At 40.9% G+C, this 23,734-nt stretch overlaps 1 protein-coding gene across 4 annotated transcripts in view; it reads left to right on the top strand.

The window, feature by feature from the left end:
• Positions 1 to 7,519: 7,519 nt before the first annotated feature.
• Positions 7,520 to 23,734, top strand: part of TGIF2 (TGFB induced factor homeobox 2) — a 37,233-nt gene continuing 21,018 nt past the window's right edge. Inside the window, exon 1 of one of the 4 annotated variants that reach the window (XM_061631602.1) lies at positions 7,520 to 7,594. Coding sequence is in view for 1 of the 4 variants with exons in the window: in XM_061631597.1 (XP_061487581.1) it covers positions 23,129 to 23,147 (19 nt within the window). In the remaining 3 variants the exon portion in view is untranslated. Of the gene's footprint in view, positions 7,595 to 22,763; positions 23,148 to 23,734 lie in introns of those variants that run through there. The other 3 variants (XM_061631600.1, XM_061631597.1, XM_061631603.1) reach the window with 3 other exon arrangements.

Here is a 23,734-nt window from a genome sequence, read left to right as displayed (position 1 = left end):
TGTCTAGGCATACCCAACTTTCTCTAATTCATTGCCAATGTATTTAGGATCAGGAGATAACTATTTTCTGTAAAAACCACAAATCTGTCTACATTGGCTGGGTCAATAACTAAAATTTTAAACAGACACCATATTTAGCATTGAGCAAAGGCCAAAGGGCCCAATACCAATTATGAGATCTGCCCATTGAGTTACTCTTATTGGAGCTTGAATACAAGCAAAAAGCTCATTAACCCCTTCCTATTGTGAATATCAACAAAGGCTTAGGCGCCCCTTAGTAATTCACAACAGAAAAGGATTGTTGAATGCCCTTCCTGCCAGCAGGGTGAACTGTGGCAAAAGTTCTTTTATCTCATTTCCTACCTCCTTATGTAATGCAGCGGCTCCTTTTTGGGCAGTGCCTTGGCTCTTGCAGGGGTGTGAGTAGCTGAAGTGTGTAATGTGGGAACTTTGGGACTGATCAGGAGGGACTCTCAGGCTGCCAGTTATACATTTTCCCAGCCATGACAGTTCTCCCTTTTCGGGCTATATTCTGTCACCTAGCAACTCAATACCATGTACGCATTCAGAGACCCCCCCCTCATCTACTTACTCTTTTAGTTTCCAGTGCCTTTTACTACACTAATGATGATGATGATCTCCTAACCCTATCCACCATATACACATATATTAAGAGATGACAGACTGCATGTAGAGAAATATTTGTGCAGAATGTTGTTGTTTTTTAACTTATTTTGCATGCAGAAGATCCCAGGCAGGCTCAATCCCTGGCATCTGCAGATAGATCTGGGAGAAAACTCTTTCTGACATCCTGGAGAGCCACTGCCAGTCAGTGGAGACAATACTAATCTAGATGAACCAATGGTCTGACTCAAATAACATTGCTTCCTATGTTCCTTTGTACTGTGAGAGTTCACTGAGAAGCTAGCCAGTATGTGCAGTGGTCACTGGCTGTTCAGTCCATGTAATCACAGCATGGATAACACACTCATACATTTCATTCATTGTGGTAAATGTGGGAGAACAGCAATAACTGATGAGATCCTGGCTGATTTCAAGACCTGCTTGAAAAGATACAGCCCTCACAGTTTTCTGCACTATTGACAATGGACTTGCATAATTATTCGCTAATAGGCAAAAAACTCTTGTGATTGAAGAACCTACCTATAGCCAACAGATATTTCTATCAAACTTTAAAAAGCAGCGAAATTGGGCAGCTATAGTGAATGCACCAGGGGAGCAGGAGACCTGACCTCCTCTCTACTGCCCTACAAATTTGTCAAACTGCAAACACAATTTACATCGGTCTTTCACAGTCCAATCTACTTCCTATGTAGTTTGGAAGAATTTGGCAACGTGCCTCTGAGCATATGGTGAGTGGTGGCAACACCTGCAATCAGGACTTCATCTCCAAAGATTGAGAATTAATTTTTTATGTATATTTGTTGGTGTTCTTACTTTGCTGCTTTCCTGTGTTACTACTGTTTCTACAGAGAATCTAACCTAGAAAATTATATTTTTCTCATTATTTATCGTAGAAATCTGTGTCAAATTTATTTTTATTAATTTCAAAGTCATATGATGGTAACACAGCCTTTTGTGTTTCAAACTGGAGTTTATATTCTATTTCTATTTTGGGTGCATTAATAATTGAATCTGAAACTGCAGTTTGATGTAAAATTAGACTGATTACAAAATGTTGCTACTTAAGCAATGGCTAGCTGTTGGAAAAAACAAACTTGGCCTGCCCAAGGTGCATGTTTTCAGCCTACTATGCTTAAACATCTCCGCTTAAGGAAGGGTGGACATGGTCAATTAAAAATATAGAGCAAACCTTGAAACTTGCTAGAATTTATTTCACCTCCTACTGTTTTATCTTGTGCAGAGACACTCCTCATGTCCACTGTAGACTATTCTGCAGAATAGTCAGTGCCATGATTCCACAATTGCTTTGGGAGTTTTTAAAGTGTAAATGATGCAAAGTGTTGCTGTATTTCACATGTTCACAGAAATAGAAGCAAAAGAAAATCATTTACTACAATCACTAGAAGAGGGGCTGATTGTTAAATCACTCTGGCCACTGGAGTTCTGTCTGGGGAACAGGAGTCTCCTAACAACTCTTAGCACTAGGGTTGCTAGGTCTCTGGTTTTTGCCCGGAGACTCTGGATTTTTGGGGTCCTCTCTGGGTCTATGGATGAGTCACTCCACTCTCTGGACTCTCTGCTTTCATTTTTAAAAAATTAAGTTTCTAGGTGGTCTGGTTTAAGGGATATACACTAAAACATCAGCCCCCCCCCTGCAACTTCTGTTAAATGAGCTCACAGCTGACAGCTCTAATCCCCACCTTTCAGGTTTGTAGCCAATAAGTGAAGTCAGGGTGTTGTGATTGACAAGGGATTTGTTGACCTCCAGGCAATAGCTAGAACCCATTGCAAGGCCAGAAAACTTGCTTTTTCTTGCTTGTCTGAAAATCTCATAAACTGAGTGAGTGTATAGCTTTCAGCAATAGCAAAACTCTTTTTCTCTTGTGTACAGGAGAACTAAATGCCATTATAATGTGTTATGCTTTTTAAATTATGAGTCAAACAAGTTTAAATTTTCCTGAGCTGTTGAAGAGGGCAGTTCATTTATCTAATTTATAGCCTGTTTTGGAAACCTTATGTTTCTGGGAGTAAAGCTGCAAAGCTAATTCCACATACTGGGAGTACACCCCATTGAATTCAATAGGTCTTACTTTTGAGTAGACATGGTTAGGATTCTGCTGTAAATTAATGGGACTTTTGAGCGAACATAGCAAAGAATTGTGTTAGTGTTGTAAATCTTTCTCTTCCCCTCCAGTCCTATTTTTAAAGCAATTAGGCAGTGCTTACTTGGTGTCACTGCTTTTATTATGTAGGAAACTAATACTGATTTTTTTTAAAGAAAATGTTCTGCAATGACCAACTGGTTTTGACAATAAACTATTATATGGGATATATTTATTTTTACATCTCCTGTGTGCGCGCATGCGTGTGTGTGTGTTGAGTCCAACATCCCTGTGAGGTAGGGCTGCCAACTGGAAATCAAGGCAGCTCACAAGAAGAAATAAATCCTTTAAAATCTAATAACCATAAAAACAAGTATGAAACAGTTGCAAAACAGCTTAATGTGGCATGATGCTGAATTTTGGGTTGGGTGAGCAAAGTTCCTTATCACCTGAGGTTGCAGTTCTGTGCGCATACATTGGGACTTGCTTCTGAGTAAACATGCATAGGAGTGCACTATAAATATCTTTACAAGTTGTGTAAATAATAAACATCTTTGACATTAATGCTTATACAAATATGTCTTCATACTAGTGTCTCAATAAGTATCTGATTTCACACTATGGTTGTACAGTAGGGCCCCACTCATATGGCGGGTTATGTTCTGGACCCCCGCTGTAAAGCGAAAACCGCTGTAAAGTGGAACTCATTGAATAGAATGGCGCACGATGCCCGAAAACCGCCGTAAAAGCGGAACAAGCACCGTATGAGTGGGGCTTTAGTCTCATTGAGACCGCTGTATTAGCGAATCACTGTAAAGCGAAGTGCCGTAAAGTGGGGCCCTATTGTACATTATGTTTTAAGTGTGTTCTTCTTCCTTGGGGTGGTCATGGTTCCCCTCTGCTGTTTTCATCCTGAGGGGCAGATTAGGCTGAGAGATGATGAGTAGCCCATGGTCATCCAGGAATCTTTGTAGCTATTTCCATTTTTAAAAATTAATTAATTAGAATGATTTACATGCAGGCAAAGTTTATGAAGTAGATCCACACAATACATTTAAAGCACATCCAACTCATATTTAAAGCATATGACTTCCCCCAAAATCCTGGGAAGTGTAGTTTCCCCCTCAAAGTTATAGTTCCCACCACCTTTAACAAACTACAGTTCCCATGATTCTGTGGTGGGATTCATGTGCTTCAAATATGTGTTGAATGTGCTTTAAATGGTATGCTGTGCATTCATTAGTGAACTGAAAAGTACAATGTTAAAAGATACTCTTTGAAACGGGAAGGACTGTAGCTCAGTGGTAGGTATGCAAAGGTCCAAAATTCAATGTCTGGAAAAGACTATTGCCTTTCGTGGAGAGCCAATTCTAGTCTATATCATCAGTACTGAGCAAGATGGAAAAGAATCCTGACTGGTTGTGGGATGCTCAGCTTTCTGCCTTACTCACAGGAATCTTGTTGTGGTTGATATGGTATTGCATTTAGGAAATCATCACTGTGTTTTGTTTTGTTTTTTGTATTTGCATTTTATTTACCTTTAACCTCACTCCCTTACATTCATAGAAGCAACAACAATGGTTCCATATGCTCAACCCCCTTAAACCCACTGATGATGCACCTTGTTGCTTGCATGACAGTTTGTTTCTTGCCAAATAGTGGTAAAACAGAATTAACATACTGGGAAGTGTGACTGCAATTGCTGTTGTTCCCAAGCTGCTGCCTGTGAAGGTAGACCAAACTATATGTGTTTTCTCTCTGTCAATAATTACTCATTAGAGTTGGGTTAGCTATCAAAGTGAGTTTGTAGCAGCCCACAGGGTAGGCAGACAAGGATAGAGAATCTTAATTCTTGCTCATTTCTCAAACCTTCTGAAGTGTAGGGTTAAGTCTGTAAAGAAGTTTGGAGCAGCCATGTTAAAAGGCAAGGGCAGGGCATTCCAGGCAGGGGATTGCCAAGCCTACTTGGATATGGATATTTTTGCACTGGATCTCTAGTCTTTACCAACAGCACAATCCAAACCATATCTACTCAGAAGTAAGTCCTACTGAGTTCTATGGGGCTTAGTCCCTTAGTAAATGTGTTTAGAATTGCAGTCTGTAGGGACAAGCATCTTTATTCCCGAGTGCTCCCATCTAACATCTCCATAACACTAGCCTCATTTCTTCCTACAATGACCTTCTGGTGACTGGCCTGGCCTGGCCTGAGGGCACTTAAATCCTTCTTGGCAGAAGCAAGTAGGCTAGATTAAACGTTCCCTACCCTAGATTCCTAAGCAGGTAAGAAGGAACGATTCCATCATCTCAGCTGGACCTGGGAACACTATTTTAAGCTAAGATTTCTATCTTAATTTCCAGTCATAGAAATGTTTGTTTGAATTGTGCAAACAACTGTGGTTGATGCTTCATGGTTAATGACATCACTAGGGCTTGCCCCTGAAATCTCAGGGTTTGGGATGCTTCTGACTTGGCAACCTGACTCAGCACCCTTCACAAACTGCACTTCCCAGGATTCTTTGGGGGAAGTGACTATCTAAAGCAGCCTTTCCCAACCAGTGTGCCTCCAGATGTTGTTGGACCACAATTCCCATCTTTCCTGACCATTGGCAATGCTGGCTGAGGCTGATGGGAGTTGTGGTCCAACAACATCTGGAGGCACACTGGTTGGGAAAGGCTGGTCTAAAGTGTGATCCCCTGATTAACCAGGCCAAACAGATGTTGCTAAGCATGCTTGCATTATCATAGACTCCAATGCTAAATTTCTTAATCAGCCATGCACTTTTTAAACTGCAGAAAATGAAGGTCAGAGTATGGGGCAAGGTCAGTAATAGGATTACAAGTACTCTGTGAACATGGCTGATTTTTAATTATTTTCAAAACATTATGAGACCAGTGACAGAAAATATTCCGACAGGGGTCTGAATTTCCCCCCTCTTGTTTTATATTTTGAACTCTAGATTCTGTTTGAGTGTTTTGTGTATCATCATAAAAACTCAGAGTTGTTAAGGAAGCATTTCTGAGTTCAGGACTATATGTTTTGAAAGATTTTGTTTTGAAATGAGCTTATGGGAAGCAGCAGAATGGCATAGGGGGCATTTTCAATTTAACATGGTGGAATGTGAAAAATCCATGCTGGCTATAGTATAATCTGTGGCTGCATAATTTGCTGGAAAAAAGAAGACCAAAAAGGCACATTTGGTTCAACAAGGCTTATTCCCAAGTAAGTATGTGTAAGAGTGCAGCCTTAATCACTCTTCTGAATATGACTTCAGGACTCTTGTATTCGTCATTTAAACCAGTGGTGGGGATCATCTGGCCCATGGGCCAAATTTGGCCCATGAGCAGGGCTGGCACCAGACATGACTGGCCCCTTGGGCACCAGCCTGCCCTGGGACCGTGGTACTTGCCCGCACACCCCACCTACTTTTCCTGTTGTCTTGAATGCTGTGTGCGCATGGCTGCTATCAACCAAGATGGTGGCAGGGGCTTCCCTAAGGTCTTGTAGCACCTAAAAGCTAGGGCTGCACCATACATTTGAAGTTCATGACTTTCCCCAAAGAATTCTGGGAGCTGTAGTTTATTAAAGGTGCTAGGAACTGTAGCTCTATGAGGGATAAACTACAGTTCCCAGGATTATTTGGGGGAAGCCATATGCTTTAAATTTATGGGGTGTACACCATTTATTAATGGAGAATAAATAGTGGTGTGTCACACGACACTTTGCTGGTTTTGCAGCAACCAATTAGCCTTGCTACCCCTCTGGTGTTAATGAAATGCACCTTGGTGTTGAAGTAGATTAGGGGTGGGGAATTTCAGGCCCAGGGGCTGGATGTGGCCCTTCAGACCTCTCTATCTGCCCCTCTCTCACTGGCCCTGCTTTCTACCTTGGCTGGGATATGTCCTTAAACTCTGGTAATGCCTCTTGAACTTGTCTGAATGGAGAACAGAGGGGTATATGCATGTGTGTAGAAACAAGACAACTGTGCAAAGGTAAAATTTACATCCATTGCTCTGCCTGCTTTGCTTCTAGCCCTGCCACCACTGGGATGTGGCCCTTAGAAGGTTGCCCAGAAGGGAATGTGGCCCTCAGGCTAGAAAGGGTTCCTCACCACTGAAGTACAGGGAAATGCTTTGACAAGGAGACAGAGGAAGGTTGCTCTAGGTCTGGAGAGTTTTGTGGCAGCCAGCACAAAACTGAAAGAAGGTGAGGGTTGCCACCCTCATTATCCTGACAGATGTCCTGTGTCTTTAACAGCTAAGTGACAAACACAAATACAACAACTGCTCCTTTCCCTCATTGGTCTACACAGGAATAAAAGATGTACCTGTTGAATTTCTGACTGTAATTCAGCTGCCAAAGATATAGAGCTCTCTTGGGAATACAGGGAAGGGCTAGGCATTTGAGCAAACCTACTTCCTTGATTTGCCCTGAAGAACAAAGGGTTTACCTGAAACTGTCGACTCATGGCCCATTGTGTGGGGGATGGGGTAGAGAACTCTGCCTGAGGCAAATTTTTGGACTGGTATTTGTCCATGTAGGAAACCAAGACTGTCCTAATTGTGCAGGATGGATTAAAGGAAGGTGGGTTTTTTTTACGTTAATTCAAAAGTTTTCCAGTGTGTGTGTTTTAATCCAGCACACTTAATTAGAACAGATATTGATCATCGCCTCTACTATTTATCCAGGTGTTTCTAGTTTTGGGAGATTTTTATGCTAGTACATCTGTATTTTAATGCCCAAAGTAGTGTCATATACACCTTTGCCGTTATAGAGGTTTTACTACAGCGGGGGAACTTGATCGTGGATGTATGAAGAAAAAACAACAGCCAGAGAACGTCTAACCCAGGTAAGTGACTGATAATTGCAGATCTACTTTACCACCTTTGAACTATTAAAATCATATTGCTAGGGGTAGCCGCAGAGCAAGGAATTATTTATTTTGGGGATTGGTGTTAATTTGAAGCAACAATACTGTATTTCTAGAGCTAAAATGGATTTGGGTATGTGCATATGTAATCTCAGGAAAATCTGATTTATTTGTTAAAAAGTCAAGTTTATTTTTTCCTAACTGAATTTCACACCCAACATTTTAACTATGGATGTAGTTGGATTTGGATGAAGTATTTGAATGTGAAACCACAGAAGCTGGCAAGCTGATAATTTACATGAGATTTAAGACTTAATTTTAGAAATGTATCCTTCAGTATCTGATTCAAAAGCAAATCTGAAACTTCTTAAACTCAAATTATGAAATGTTGCCATATTTCAAAATCCTATTAATTTCACAAGCCCAGATTTTGTATGTAATGTTAATGCTGCTGGATTAATTGTGTTGTTGCTGCATTTTAATGGATTTCATTGTAAACTCCCTTGAGCTGTTTTCATAATAGACAGCATATGAAATGAAAATGGTAATGGACTGCCTTCAAGTTGATTCTGACTTATGGCGACCCTATGAATAGAGTTTTCATGGTAAGGGGTATTCAGAGGTGGTGTGTGGCATAGTGGTTGGAGTGCTGGACTGCGACCTAGAAGACCAGGGTTTGAATCCCCACACAGCCACAAAGCTCACTGGGTGACCCTGGCCCAGTCACTGCCTCTCAGCCTCAAAGGAAGGCAATGGCAAACCCCCTCTGAATACTGCTTACCATGAAAACCCTATTCACAGGATCGCCATAAGTCAGAATTGACTTGAAGGCAGTCCATTTCCATTTTCCTCTGAGGCTGAGAGGCAGTGACTAGCCCAAGGTCACCCAGTGAGCTTCATGGCTGTGTGGGGATTTGAACCTTGGTCTCCCAGGTCATAGTCCAACACTCTAACCACTACACCACCCTAGCTCTCAGACAGCATATAAATATGTTTAATAAAGTTCTGAAAACTTTCAGAACTCCTCACCACATCTCCAATAGGTTTCCAGTGTCCCTGTACTATTATGACAACTTCATATGAAAAATTAACTTAGGGCAATCATCTGAGTTCTATGTGTAAGTGCATTCATTTCTACCTGGTTTACACAATGCACCTAAAATTTGAATAGCTCTTTTACTTAACTTGCTGAAGGAAGCTAAAATCAATTGAATCCAGATGTAAATCAACTTAACTGTTCTTTGTAAAGCTTAACAAAAGAAGCTATCTAGCACCTCAAGGGACCAGTTCACAATAAGGAATTTGAAGGCAAATCTTCAAATTCATTGAATTAAAATGGGTGTGTGCAGGCAAAAGAAAACATTTTAAAAGGCTTATTGAAAAGAACTCTAATGAGTGTTAGCAACACTGAAGTGTGTTTGGAATCTTATGCTTGTTTTCTTAAATTAGATAACAGCAAAACTGATTGTGTTATCAGTTATGCCAATTACTACTGTTGTGAGTTGGTCACTTGGCTTATCGTAAAAAGTAAATGTACTGCCTTCAAGTTGATTCCGACTTATGGCGACCCTATGAATAGGGTTTTCATGAGGCTGAGAGGCAGTGACTGGGGATTCGAACCCTTGTCTCTCAGGTCATAATCCAACACCTTAACCACTTTACTTTAGAAATGTCACAGGCTAGTATACTTTTGTGTTACATTGCCATTGGGCCTCATTTCCCCCCTTTGTAGTTGTCACCCGAAGATAATTGCTGTATACCTCTGAGGAGGTGACTTGGGAAAAGTTTATGCTAGAATTAAATCTGTAAGTCCCAGCAAGACTCTATTGTTTTGGGGCAACTTATGGGTCTTATCACGAGATAGTGATACATGAGAAGATGTTGGAAGATGAGACCCCCAGGTCAGAAGGCACTCGTCGAGCTACTGGGGAACAACAGAGGACAAGTACGAGTAGCGCTGTGACTAATGGCACAGCTGGGTCAAAGCCGAAAGGAAGCCCAGAGGCTGATGCGCACAGATGTGAAATGAGAGTCCGGAGTTGTACGACACGCACAATAGGAACATTGAACGTGAAAAGCATTAACCAGGGAAAGTTAGATATTGTCAAGCAAGAAATGGAACCTCTCAACATTACAACACTTGGTGTGAGTGAATTAAAATGAATGGGAATGGGGCATATTCAATCAGGCAACTACAAAATATTTTATGCAGGGAATGAGAAATTAAGAAGAAACTGGGTTGCTTTAATAGTGAGAAGTGATGTAGCAAAAACAATTAGGAGCTACAACGCAAGGTCTGAGCAAGTGATATCAATGAGATTAAACAGGAAACCTATTAACATAACCATCATCCAAGTCTATGCTTCAACGACAAATGCAGGAAAAGAGGAATTGGAGAGATTTTACGCAGAAGTACAGGAAGAAATTGATCACACACCAAAACAATAATCATGGGGGACTGGAATGCAAAAGTAGGGAACAGAGAAGAACTAGGAATTGTGGAGAAATGGGGTTTAGGAGATAGAAATGAAGCAGGAGAAAGACTTACTGAATTCTGTGAAGCCAATAATTTGTTTCTTACAAACACATTTTTAATTTATTATTAATTAATTAATTAATTGTTTTATTTATACCCCACCCTTCCTTCCAGTAGGAGCCCAGGGCGGCAAACAGAAACACTAAAAACACTTTAAAACATCATAAAAAGACCTTAAAATACATTAAAACAAAACGTTAAAAACATTTAAAAAAACTTTAAAAACATCTTTTAAAAAAAGGGTTAAAGATATTAAAAGACACATTAAAAGCAATTCTAACACAGATGCAGACCGAGCAACCGAAAAGATGACCGTACACATGGAGATCACTAAATGGTCAATATAGGAATAAAATTGATTATACATATAAAAGGTAGCAGAAGATGGAGAAATTCTATGCTTTCTGCGAAAACAAGACCAGTAGCAGACTGCGGTACAGATCATGAACTGGTAATATCAAAAATCGGAGTAAAGCTAAAGAAGAACAACAAAGCAATCATAATGCCAAAATACAATTTAAATAACAGAAGAATCTAAAGATAAAATAAGAAACAGATTTGAGGCTTTAAACTTAGTTGACAGAGAACCAGAAGAACTATGGACACGTCAGAGACAGAGCTTGGAAAAGTTACTTTTTTGAATTACAACTCCCATCAGCCCCAGCCAGTATGGCCACTGGATTGGGCTGATGGGAGTTGTAGTTCAAAAAAGTAACTTTTCCAAGCTCTGCAGAGACATTATCAGGGAAGAATGCAAAAAGACAATATCTCTACTTAAAAAGAGAGAAAGACCCAGAGCTTGGAAGATTACTTTTAAAAAGTAATAAATTACAGTTATAGTTGCATGGCCCCAAAAAGTAGTAATTACCGTTACAATTACAATTGCTCTGAAAGTAACTGATTACTTTACTTTTCCTTCAAAGTAATCACTACAATTACATTTCAGTTACTTTGTCAAAAACCGCCTACAAGGTGCTGGCCTTGGCTGCTGCACATCTAAGTAGCCTAAAACAACATTAAAAATAAACACACACATACAGAGGTAGTAGAATAATTATTTGTATTCATAAGATAGCAATGGTGGTCTCTCCTCTGGTATGGGTGGTAGGGAGGGAGGCTGAGGCCACTACTCAGATCTTTGCACGTCAAAAAAAGTGCAAACTCCCCCCCACTCAGACAGAGCATAATCTCTCTCACTTAACCACCTCCCGGACCCTGCCCTGCCACCAACTAAGGGACACTCACTCAAGCAAACATTTTCCCGAGATACAAAAAAGTTAAAATACTGCAAATGCAGTACAGTAGCCAGAGAGGGTGGTGGAGGCCACTTTGTGTGCCAAGTGCAAACACAGTATATACACACACACACATTGTCATCTTTCATCTCCACAGTTCTTTATCTCCATTCTGCTGCTGCCTCCTTATCCTCCATTATCCATGTTCTTGACCTCCAGATCCTTTCCCCCTCCACTCCATTCTTCACCACCACTATCCGTTTTTTTAAATGATTGTTTTCTCCACTCCACCCCGTCTCACTCTCCGCCTCCTCCCTTGTCGCCTCCTGCCCATCCACAGAGCACGAGGAAAGAGCGACACTGCACAGAAGCCCAATTTGAAGCACATGATTTTCATCCACAAATCAGAGGAGCAGAAGACTTCCCCTGCTCCCCCCTCCAAGTAATGCCCAAAAGTATTATTTATTTATTTAATTAATTAATTGCACTTTTAAACCGCCCTATAGCAACAAGCTCTCAGGGCAGTGTGCAACAAGATAAAACCGCATTTAAAATACGAACAAGTGTGGATTACAGTATACAATTATAAAACATATTTAAAAACAAAATTAGAATACAAATTAAAATAAAAATTACAATTACAGTTTAAGTTTAAAATTAAAATTAATATTAAGCTTAAAATGCCTGGGCAAAGAGGTAGGTTTTTACCTGGCGCCGAAAAGATAACAAAGAAGGCGCCAGGCGTATCTCATCTGGGAGGGCATTCCATAATTCTGGAAACGTTACAATTACTCCACAAAAGTAATAAAATTACTCCTAGTTCTATTACAATCAAAATGTAAAGGAATTACCCACTCGTTACTCGAAAAAGTAATGAATTGCAAGTAATTCGTTACTTGTAACTAGTTACTTCCAAGCTCTGGAAAGACCTCAATAGATGACTGAAGAAACTCTTAAGATGGTTACAGAGAGAAGGAAAGCAAAAGCAAGAGAAGATAGAAACACAGAACCCTAAATGCAACAATACAGTGACTAGTATGTAGGGATAAAATGAACTACTACGATAGTTATTGTATAGAAATAGAAGAAGACAACAAAAAGGGTAGAACAAGAGCCCTATTCCAAAAGATTAGAGAAATTAAAGGGAAATTTAAACCAAGCATAGGGATGTTGAATAATCAACAGGGGAACACTGACTGACCAAGATAAAGATGGAAGCAATACACTGAAGAACTCTATAAAAGAGATGCAAGAATAACAGAGTCATTAATGGAGGAATCATATGATGAAGAACCAGAAATTTTAGAATGTGAGGTGTAAGCTGCTTTTAAAGTACTTGGAAGAAACAAATCACCAGAAACAGATGGCATATCAATAGAATTGCTACAAGCTACTGAGACTGAATCTGTCCAAATTTTGACAAAAATTTGTGAACAAATATGGAAAACTAAACAATGGAAGTGTTCCATATACATCCCAATTCCAAACAAAGGTGATCCCAGGGAATGCAGTAATGATCAAACTATTGCCTTGATATCCCATGCAAGCAATGTAATGCTCAAGATTCTACAACAAAGGCTCTTACCATATATGGAGCAAGAAATGCCAGACGTCCAAGCTGGATTTAGAAAGGGAAGAGGTACCAGAGATCATATCGCAAACATATGTTAGATAATGGAATGGACCAAGGAATTTAAGAAGGAAATCACCCTGTGCTTTATAGATTACAGCAAAGCCTTTGACTGTGTAGATCATGAAAAACTATGGAATGCTTTAAAAGAAATGGGGGTGCCACAGCATCTGATTGTCCTGATGTGCAATCTATACTCTGGATAAGAGGCTACAGTAAGGACAGAATATGGAGAAACCGATTGTTTCCCCATCGGAAAGGGTGTGAGACAGGGGTATATTTTATCACCCTATTTGTTTAATATGTACGCAGAACATATCATACGGAAAGCGGGATTGGACCAAGATGAAGGAGGTGTGAAAACTGAACGGAGAAATATCAATAATTAAAGATATGCAAACGATACCATACTCTTAGCAGAAACCAGTAATGATTTGAAACGAATGCTGATGAAAGTGAAAGAGGAAAGCACAAAAGCAGGACTACAGCTGAACGTCAAGAAGACTAAAGTAATGACAACAGAAGATTTATGTAACTTTAAAGGTGACAACGAGGACATTGAACTTGTTAAGGATTATCAATACCTTGGCACAGTCCTTAACCAAAATGGAGACAATAGTCAAGAAATCAGAACAAGGCTAGGACTGGGGAGGGCAGGTATGAGAGAACTAGAAAAGGTCCTCAAATGCAAAGATGTATCGCTGAACACTAAAGGCAGGATCATTCAGATGATGGCATTCCCAATCTCTATGTATGGATGTGAAAGTTGGACAGTGAAAAAAGCGGATAAGAAAAACCAACTCATTTGAAATATGGTGTTGGGGGAAGTTTTGTGCATACCATGGACTTTGAAAAAGACAAATAATTGGGTGTTAGAACAAATTAAACCAGAACTATCACTAGAAGCTAAAATGATGAAACTAAGGTTGTCATACTTTGGACACATAGTGAGAGGACATAATTCACTGGAAAAGACAATAATGCTGGGAAAAACAGAAGGGAGTAGAAAAAGAGGAAGGCCGAACAAGAGATGGATTAATTCCATAAAGGAAGCCACAGACCTGAACTTACAAGATCTGAACAGGGTGGTTCATGACAGATGCTATTGGAGGTCGCTGATTCATAGGGTCACCATAAGTTGTAATCGACTTGAAGGCACATAACAACAACAACAATGGGTCTTATCATGGCTTTTTAAGAGAGCTGAAAATGGTTTGAGGGAGGCATCACTTCCCATGGTGGGGGTACATATACTTTGTTCCACGGTCACCTCTGATAAAACAAGTTTTGTAGACAATGCAAAATACAGAGGCAACGTAATCCCTGGCCATGCTTGCCAACTTTTATTTACTTTCAGAGTCTTTATATGCTCCCTCATGCAACTGTCTAGTTCTTCAACCATCTTCTGAATTGAATTAAGCTATATTTCTTGTCCTCTTTCTCCAAAAGTCATTTAAAATTAATTTGTTTCAGATACCAGCCTCAGGATGGTCTTCTCAAATCCATCGTCATCAAACAATGTACGTTGTCGCCACTTTGCTATATGAGTTAATTTTAATCAAATGTTACTAACCAGCTATTTCACTCCTCATCTTGTTTCCTTCATTCTAGCTGGGTTTACCTTACTATAATCTTTGTTCAAGACATTTGCTATGGTAATGGAGAGGCACATCAAAAGGAGTATTTTTGTAACACATTATATTTAGGATTTGTTCTGATTCTTTGTTGACAGGATGCTGGAAAACTGGGGTGGATTAAAAGTTTTTAAACACTTCGATTAAATAATCTTATTTTAAACTGTTTCATTTTAAGGCTGCAATCCCACACACACACATTTGGGAATACGTCCCAATCTGAACAGAACTTCCTTCTGAGTAAACATGGATATGATTAGTCTGTGAGCGTGATGTAATAGTTTGAGTGCTGGATTAGGACAACAGAGACTGAGGTTCAAATCCTTACTCGGCCATGAAGCTTACTAGGTGATGTTAAGCCAGTCACCATTTTTCAGCCTAACCTACCTCCCAAAGTTGTTGTATTGATAAAATAGGGGAAGGGGAGAACCAAGTATGATACCCATTACCCTGGATTATGAGCAAGAGAGGGCTATGGTTCTCATTTCATACTTGCAGGCTTCCCACTAGCATCTGGTTGTGAGAACAGGATGCTGGGTATGATGGGCGTTTGGTCTGAACCAGCAGGCCTCTTCTTGCTATGGTATTTCTTCTTGCTTTCAATTTGCTTCAGGCGTCCTTTGTTAGATCCCAAGTCCACGTCTTCATTTTTCCATTCAGTAGATTTCTTTTTAAAAATCATTCCATTTAACCTCTCTCTCTTGGTTTGGTTGGAATCCTTCTCAGCCCACCCACTCTCTTTTACCTCTTGCCCTGCCATCTTCAGTCCAGAGTCACTGATTAACTGGTAACTCTGCTATCTCTGTCACCTAATAATCCCCTTAGCCCCAAGAGGTCAGAAAGCTTGCGGGGAATGATTATTTACCAGCTCGGCTGGAGACAAAAAACAAATGAACAAACATGAAATGATGGTGGGGATGCCTAATCAATACCACCCCAACATTGCTTTGTGAACAGCAATGGAGCAGGACTTCCAGCAACTCATGTGTTTCTCTCTCAGACAATTTCCTTGGTAAATCAGCAAGGAGGAGAGGCTACCCCTCCCGCCAGCTAGTTACTGCAAATATGAAGAGCAGCATTGAAAGGTAGAGATACATTGTGGTGTGGGATTAGATGCAGTGGAATTAGAATTGAGGATTGGATTAAGTTAGAAATGTATATTCTTGAGGTTTATAAATCACCACCCCTTTTTATTTGGGGAGCACCTGCAGAGGATATTGGAGTCAGTAAGGAACACGAAAATATGCCTCTACGTGGTATGGATTAACTTCTGGGTAACCCAGCCAGAGCACTAAGGAACAGAGAAATGGTGCTATCCTTTTTAATGAGGCAGATGAAGGCTACTATAGTTGGTATAAACTGAGAGTAATTTTGGGTAAACTTGTTCTTTCCTTGGTAATTTGGAAGAACGCTGATTTTCAAACAGCTTCTATTTTATATAGAAGCACTGTTGATAACACGTAAGTTGGATGTGTTTGTGTTCTATTTCTAATTCTTGTATAGTATGTTATGGAAAGAATTATGTTTTTAGGAAGCAATTTATTATAAAGAATAACACAGTAAATGGTGAAGAATTGCACCTATTCTACAACCATCTTGGGAAGACTAATGCTTTAAGTTGGAGCCTGATAGAAATATTTCCCAAGGAATCGGAAACCATCCAACAGTTGCATGAATGTGAGAGACTCATTGTTGAAATGTGCTTTTTACTGGTCATTTGTCATTCAGAGTACTGTTGGTTGTTAAAAAAAATCATGTTGAATATCTATAGTAGTAAACTGTACTAACATTGTATATGTTTGAGTGTCTTTACTTACTGTGCAGAAAAAAGAGGAGACAGCCCTAAATATAATTTCTTCTGGGCCAGTCAGCATCGTTTGATTAGATTTTATTGTAGAGTCCCAATTGCTAGTATTTGAATGAAGGCTGTGTTACAATTAGCTCAGGTAACAATTGCTGAGATAAGGTGTGGGTGGTGTTGCAATGTAGCTGAAGGCTGTTCTCTGGACATTAGTTAAACAGGCATTAATAGTTCTAAAACTCCTGAAAGAAATGAGCATCAATGCTGGCAAATTTGTCTTTCATAGAATTGTCTCCTCTTTCCCGATGAAGATTCTATGACAAGGACTATCCATTTCCTTCCATGGTTGCTGATCTAAAGGAAATACTAGGAAATAGGCTAGGGTTTTCTTGTAATTTTTCCTCTTGTGTTTTTGTGGAATTTGTATAATGTGTACTTTTTTGTATCCTATTTCAAGCTGATTTAACTAGTGAGCAAACAAAACAAAAATGTTACTAACAGGGCTTATTTCTTGGGGCTAAGTAATGTTTTGTAGTTCAATGCTTTCTAGTGAGTCAGATCATTGACTCGTTTAACCAAGTAGCAGCTCTGTAGCAGCTCTCCAGGATCTTGAGCAGGGCCAGCTTTCCTTTCTGGGCTGGTGAGATATGCTGGGATTGAACTAGAATGTGATACATGCAAAGCATGGGCTCTGACACTGAGCTCTGGTCCCTTCCCCTAATAAAAGACACCCAGAGACGCAAAGATCCAAGCATCTGATTGCCAAGAGCTACACCCTAGCCCAGGGGAGGGGAACCTGTGGCTCTCCAGATGTTGTTGAATTCCATCAGCCTCAGTCACTATAACCAATGAGCAGGGATGATGGGAGTTGTAGTCACACAAGATCTGGGAGGCCACAGGTTCCCCTTCATTGTCCTAAGACAAGTGTGACGAACTTTTGGCCCTCCAGATGTTTCTGTATTACAGCTTCCGTAATCCCTGGTTATTAGCCATGCTTGCTGGGCCTGATGTTCAGCAACATCTAGAGAGCCAAACCTGCCCTAAAGTGTTGCACAACCATTTTCCCATGATAAAGTCTAGGTAGCTATTATAAACTGCTTGGGTTCATCCCAAACACAGATCTGTGGCAAATCCATACACAGTAGAGCCATTTTTTGGAAGATCTTTTGGCATGGACTTCCCTTATATTTGATAGGTCAATATTAAGAAAATAAGAACAGCCTGCTGAATCAGGCAAATGACCCATCTAATTCAGCATTCTGTTCTCATTGAGGCCAACAAGATGCCTAAGGGAAGCTTGAAAGCAGGACCCGAGTGCAAGAGCACTCTCCCTGCTTGTGATTTCCAGCAACTGGTATTCTGGCAGTCAGAGGCATATTACCTCCGATAGTAGAGATAGAACATAGTCATTGTGCTAGTAGCCATTGATAGCCTTATCTTCCATGAATTTGTCTAATCTTGTTTTGAAGCCATCCAAGTTGGTGGCCATCTCTACTTCTTGTGAGAGTAAATTCCATAGTTTAACTATGTGCTGTGTGATGGAATTATTAGCGATGAATCTTTCAGATAACTGGTGTACTCTGAGCATAACAAAACCAGATTGTAAGGCATAAAGGGCCTTATGTGAACTGACCCACATTTTAGACCTCTGTACCCCTACATTCTCTATGACTCTGCTCTAAATTACCACACTAAAAGAGGGACTAGAAACTCTGAGTAAACACGCTTTTCATGAAGCTGTACATCTGATAAGTTAACAGAAATTATTAAATATCATAGTTAGCAACTACTGTACAAATGCAAGTACATGTTAGTGCCTGAAAATAAGTGTTGAATCTTCATCTGGATGTAGGAAGCATTGCCATGATGAGGAAGCAAGGTGGATTGAAGCTTGGTAACAGTGCCATGTTTTGGCCTAGCTTTATCTAGGTTTTACCTTGCATATCTCTTCATTCACAGTGGAATTAGCTCATTAAGTTCAGACAATGAATTTGTACATGCAGGGTCCCCTCCTCCACTGCATTTGCCTCAAAAATATGTTGAAACATTTCAGTTTGTTAATGTTCATGGAATCATCACATTTTCTCCACCCTTTTCTGTTTCACTTGGGGGATAGAACAGCTGCTTTTAGAACCAAAACAAAACAAAGCAACTTATTAGGGGGGGCACAATAACAGAGTTGTGTAGCCTAGTTCTCTTCCTGCAAGTGTGCATGGCATTGTGTACAGTTTCAGCATAGCAAACATATGCAGGATCGGGCTGCACATCAACAACCCAGTTTCAGAGACTGTTGGCTATGAAGTGGTGCCACAGCTACATTTCTAATTAGTATCTTTATTTCTTTCTGAGGCTCTTGAATCTCTTCAGGTCACTTGTTGGTGAAAAGATGAAGTGCCTGAGATCTGCTTCACTTCCACTATGCATTGTCCACTCCATTCAGTTCAGTTCTCCCTACCAAGAAGCAAAGAGGGTGTGAGGAGGAGGGGGGGATGTCTCTTTCTTCTAGATTCCTCTTCTTTCAAACCTTTGCTAGCCTCCAGCTAATTGTGTACCATCCTCCCCTCTAGCCTTACCCATCAGCCTTCACAATGGAGATAATCAACTCATTCACACACCCCAGGAAGGAGAATTTGGAATCTACCTAATCCTGTTCCCGTGACAGTTTGTGGTTCTTAAATAAAATAATGACTAGTCAAGAGAAATGTCCAGGATGCTAGAATGATGTTTTGGAAACAGCTGCTTTAAAAAAAAATGCAAAAGGGCTTGGTTCTCATCCTGTATAGGTGCTTAGCACATTCAGGCTTAGATAATGGGTCGTGATATATAAGTTTATCATTAGGGCTAGGTCTATAACACAGCGAAGAGGGTGGTGACACATCTGTGGGGTGTAGTAGTTATAGTGCTGGACTAGGACCTGGGAGGCCAGGTTTCAAATCTCCACTGGGCCATAAAGCTCACTGAGCCAGTCGTCGTCTCTTGGCCTAACCTACCTCACAGGGTTGTTGTGAGGATAAAAATGGCAAGGAGAAAAACCATGAATGCCACCTTGAGCTCCTTGCTGCCTTTCCCAACCAGTGTGCCTCCAGATGTTGCTGGACTACAATTCCCATCTTTCCTGACCATTAGCAATGCTGGCTGAGGCTGATGGGAGTTGTGGTCCAACAACATCTGGAGGCACACTAGTTGGAAAAGGCTGCGAAGGAAAGGTAGGATATACAGTAAATACAATAATAATTTTTTGTGCATCAACCTGTTGAAACAGGAGAGTCAGAAGCCCTCTTCAGGTCATCTTGATGAGTTTTATGTAAACACATGTGGAGAGGCCATGAGGACAAGCACTCTATCCCAGTTTCCACTGCTCTCCAATTCATGGAGGATAATTCTCCAGGTCCAGCAACCTCCTGGCAGGGTCTCCTAGACCCCTGGAGACTCCCCACAGGTTTTAGAACTGTGGAAAAGCAGAGTTCTACAATGTTCAGGGAGCCTCCAGGAGTACAGGCTTCCTGCTTAGGACAGTGACTCTCTGTGAGTTGATGACTGACTCGAACGGTGAGGGGGGGGGAATTCTGAAGAGAGCTGAAGTGTATTCTCAAATGGTTAAGGAACTGCTCTCAAGTCACAACTAGTTTGTTAATCTTGAAGGTGTAGCAAAACTCTTTTGTGGCAAGATGCTAAAATGGCTAGCCTTTCAGAATTGTCAGATGTTGTTGGTTCTCTTATTCTTAAGCCATAAACGTTAATCATAACAAAGTATGTGAAGACAGGGAGGCAAGCAAGTAACTTGTGCTTATTTGCAAAGCTAGCTTCACTCTGTTTGTGCCCATTACGCAGCTATTAAAGCAGGGATGGGGAGCCTGTAGCTTTCTAGATGTTGTTGGACTCAAAACTCCCATCAGCCCCAGCCAGCATGGCCAATGGTCAGGGATAATGTGAGCTGTAGCCTTGCAACAGCTGGAGGGCCACAGGTTCCCTATCCTTATTTCAGAGGCACAGAGCTTCTCCATAATACAAGGGCAACCCTGGTTTGTGTGGCGTCTGCAGTTGCTGTACTATTTTGAAAAGACTATTCTTGAGTCACAGGCTTTTATCCTACATGGACTCACATGTGTCCCCCAACAGCTTGCCTTGTGATTGTGGTCCTGTCAGGAAGGATGACAGCTCTGTGTGTGTGTGTATGTCTTGGGGCGACTGAAATGAAATTAATGAAACTTCCTCCTAAGAAAATATGTTTAGGATTAAGATCTTATTTCTGCACTTTTCTATTCCTTTTATAGCAAATTCAAAATTAGATAATGGCAGCAAAGATAAATTAGGGTTGTCACTTTCCCTTCTGCCCTCACTTCCCAGCAAGTAAGCGTGCATAACACTGTACAACAAGACTGCAGTCCTATGAACACTGAGCTGGGAATAAGTCCCAATGAACTTGGTGAGATTTACTTCTGGGTAAACAAACATAAACACAATCTGCATGTGAGAAAAAATCATTTCAAAATGCAGGATATAAGCTTTTGAGACACACAAAATCCTTCCTCAGAACAATAGCCCCTTTTGCTCAAAAAGATTGCAACCTGAATCTTAAACTCTAATAATTGATACAAGCAGTGCAGGAAACCTGTATAGCTTGTGATCTAGAAAACCAAAAGTAGCCCATGACCCTGGCCTGATGTCTGGCAGAGCTTTGGCTGGTGGCTGTATTCAGATTGGTGGATCACCAGTTGTGTAAGTCTCACTAGTTTGCTCTGAGTTCCTTGGAGGAAGGGCAGGATAACAATGCAAAAATATTAAAATATTAAGATAACAGCAAGGGGCTAACTACTTGCTACAAAGTAAATTGTTTAAACACCCCCCCAATTCATTTTTTTTAAAAACAGGAGAAATAATTTTGGCAAGAGAAGGTTCGAAGCAATGGGGTGAATGAATGTAATCCTTTTTGACACCTGCCATTTCAGAAACATGTTCCATGAGGTAGATGTGTCCTTAAGCACATTCCAATAGAAGGTAAGGCTATAGTCCCGTATCCACTACTAGGATATAAGTCCCTGTGAATTCAGTGGTACTTACATCCTAGTAAACATGTCAAGGATCAGCATCATTTGTATACTTGTTTTTAATATTTTAATTGTTGTAAACCGCCCAGAGAGCTTCGGCTATGAGGTGGTATACAAATGCAATAAATAAATATCATTGTGCAATAGATTGTGGCTATGGTGTGTCTTAGCACATGGAACCACAATTTCACTTTTTATAAAAATTGCTAAAATGATGAAACTGAGGTTATCATACTTTGGACACATCATGAGAAGACATGATTCACTAGAAAAGACAATAATGCTGGGAAAAACAGAATGGAGTAGAAAAAGAGGAAGGTAAAACAAGAGATGGATTGATTCCATAAAGGAAGCCACAGACCTGAACTTACAAGATCTGACCAGGGTGGTTCATGACAGATGCTGTTAGAGGTCACTGATTCATAGGGTCGCCACAAGTCGTAATCGACTTGAAGGCATATAACAACAACATTGTGTTTATGAACACAAGGTTTAAAATTCTCCAAAAAATTCCTAAAAGCATTCTACTATTGCTTATTTTTGCTGAAGCAGCGCCAACCATACCCCTGCTAAGAATGGTAACCAGAAGAAAAATCTGGAATGAACAGCGCAATCCTATATATGTTTACTCATAAATAATCCCATTGTTTTCAATGGGGCTTACTCCCAGGTAAATGTGCATAGAATTCCAGCAGTGCATTCCTATGTATGTCTACCCGGAAGTAAGCCTGGCTGAATTCAGTGGGATTTACTCCCAGGAAAGTGTGTACAGGATTAAGTTACCATGTGATTCTTCCTTATGTAGGATTGCAGCCTTAGAACTAATGTAGGAACAAATATTTCACAATTTTTTAAAATATGAGAGGTGGCAACTTTAAAAATCAGAGGTAGCAGTAATAGCTTTTTTCAAACCCATCAACTGAGCACTGTTCATAGGATTAATACTCTTCTTGGTGATTTAATAAAGAACATCCTAGTTTTCTTGTAAGTCTTCGATAGCGGCTCCCCCTCCCGTGTTATTAAAAAAAAAAAAGCAATAGATATAATAGTGAGCTTCTTTGTTTTAATGAAACTTTTAAAAAACATTTGTAAAAAAGCTTTTCTAAAAGTTTCATTAACATTTGTTTGAATAAAAGTTTGTGGACTAGCTGCACCTCTCTCCGGCGAGTTGAAGGTTTGTTTTGTTTTTGTCCCGACTAGTACCACCCACCTTCCGCCTGTACCCCCTCCCCCACATTTTCAAATTATCTTGGGGAGGGGGAAGGCGAGGGCAGAGCTTTCCTTTAAGAACTGGCTGGCCCTGCTCTGCACCCTGGATGGATGAGTGGAGCGGAGCAGCCACTGGAAGAGGGGGAGCTTGACGTCAACCTGGAGGTAGTTTCCAGCCCGAGCTGTCAGACCGTGTGGCAGGTTAGGTATTAAAAGACACACTTAACAGCCCCCAGACCCCTCCTCTTGAGCGGCCTCCGCACACACAAAGAGAGGTGGCCATCCCCTCGTCCAGCGCGGATCCGGCATCAGCTGCAAACGCTCCCTTCTGCCAAGACCTGGACTGAAACGCTGCTGGGAGCGGAACCAGGAGGTGAAAGGGGGTGGGTGGGTGAGGGGGAGACAACTCCAAGGAAGAAAATGAAACCAACGAGGAAAAGTAAGTGTTTGGAAAAGTTGTTGGGGCTGTATATGTTGCCCCCACCCACATTTCTCGATAAAACGCCCCCCCTTTTTTTTGCGTGCGGAGTGGCAGAAGGCTGAAAGCACTTGTGAGGGGCTCTGGGTTTGCAAAACCGCGCCTGTTTTCCCAAAGGCAATTGCAGGCAGAAGCGGGTGGCGGGGGGAGAGTTTTCGTGGGAGTAGAGAGAATGGGTGAGCACCCCTCGTGGAGCGCCGGTTGTTTCCTGCGCGCGCTGAGAAGTGTCTGATCCGTGCTTGCAAAAGCTCTTCAACTTTGCAAAAAGTCGAGCGGGTGGGGTGGGAGAGAGAAGCGAAAGCACGAGGAACGGAGAGGGAAAAGAACGGGGGGGGGGAGGAAGAAAAATGCCTTCCAACCACTCGGCTATGCAAAGGGAGAGAGGCGAGGAGTAGGGGAAGAGGATCTTTTGTTCGGTCGCATTTATTGCAACATTGCAAGAGGAAAGCAGATCCAATGGAGGATCTTCTGTTCCCCCCCCCCAGTTGTTTTTTAAAAAACCCTAAAGATTTCCAATGTTTCTCTGCCCAAATCTTTTCTCCGCTTTT

Source organism: Rhineura floridana, chromosome 6 (assembly GCF_030035675.1).
Source record: "Rhineura floridana isolate rRhiFlo1 chromosome 6, rRhiFlo1.hap2, whole genome shotgun sequence".
NCBI classification, from domain to species: domain Eukaryota; kingdom Metazoa; phylum Chordata; class Lepidosauria; order Squamata; family Rhineuridae; genus Rhineura; species Rhineura floridana.
Note: the sequence above shows the minus strand (reverse complement) of the source record. Positions and strands in the feature narration are given on the sequence as shown.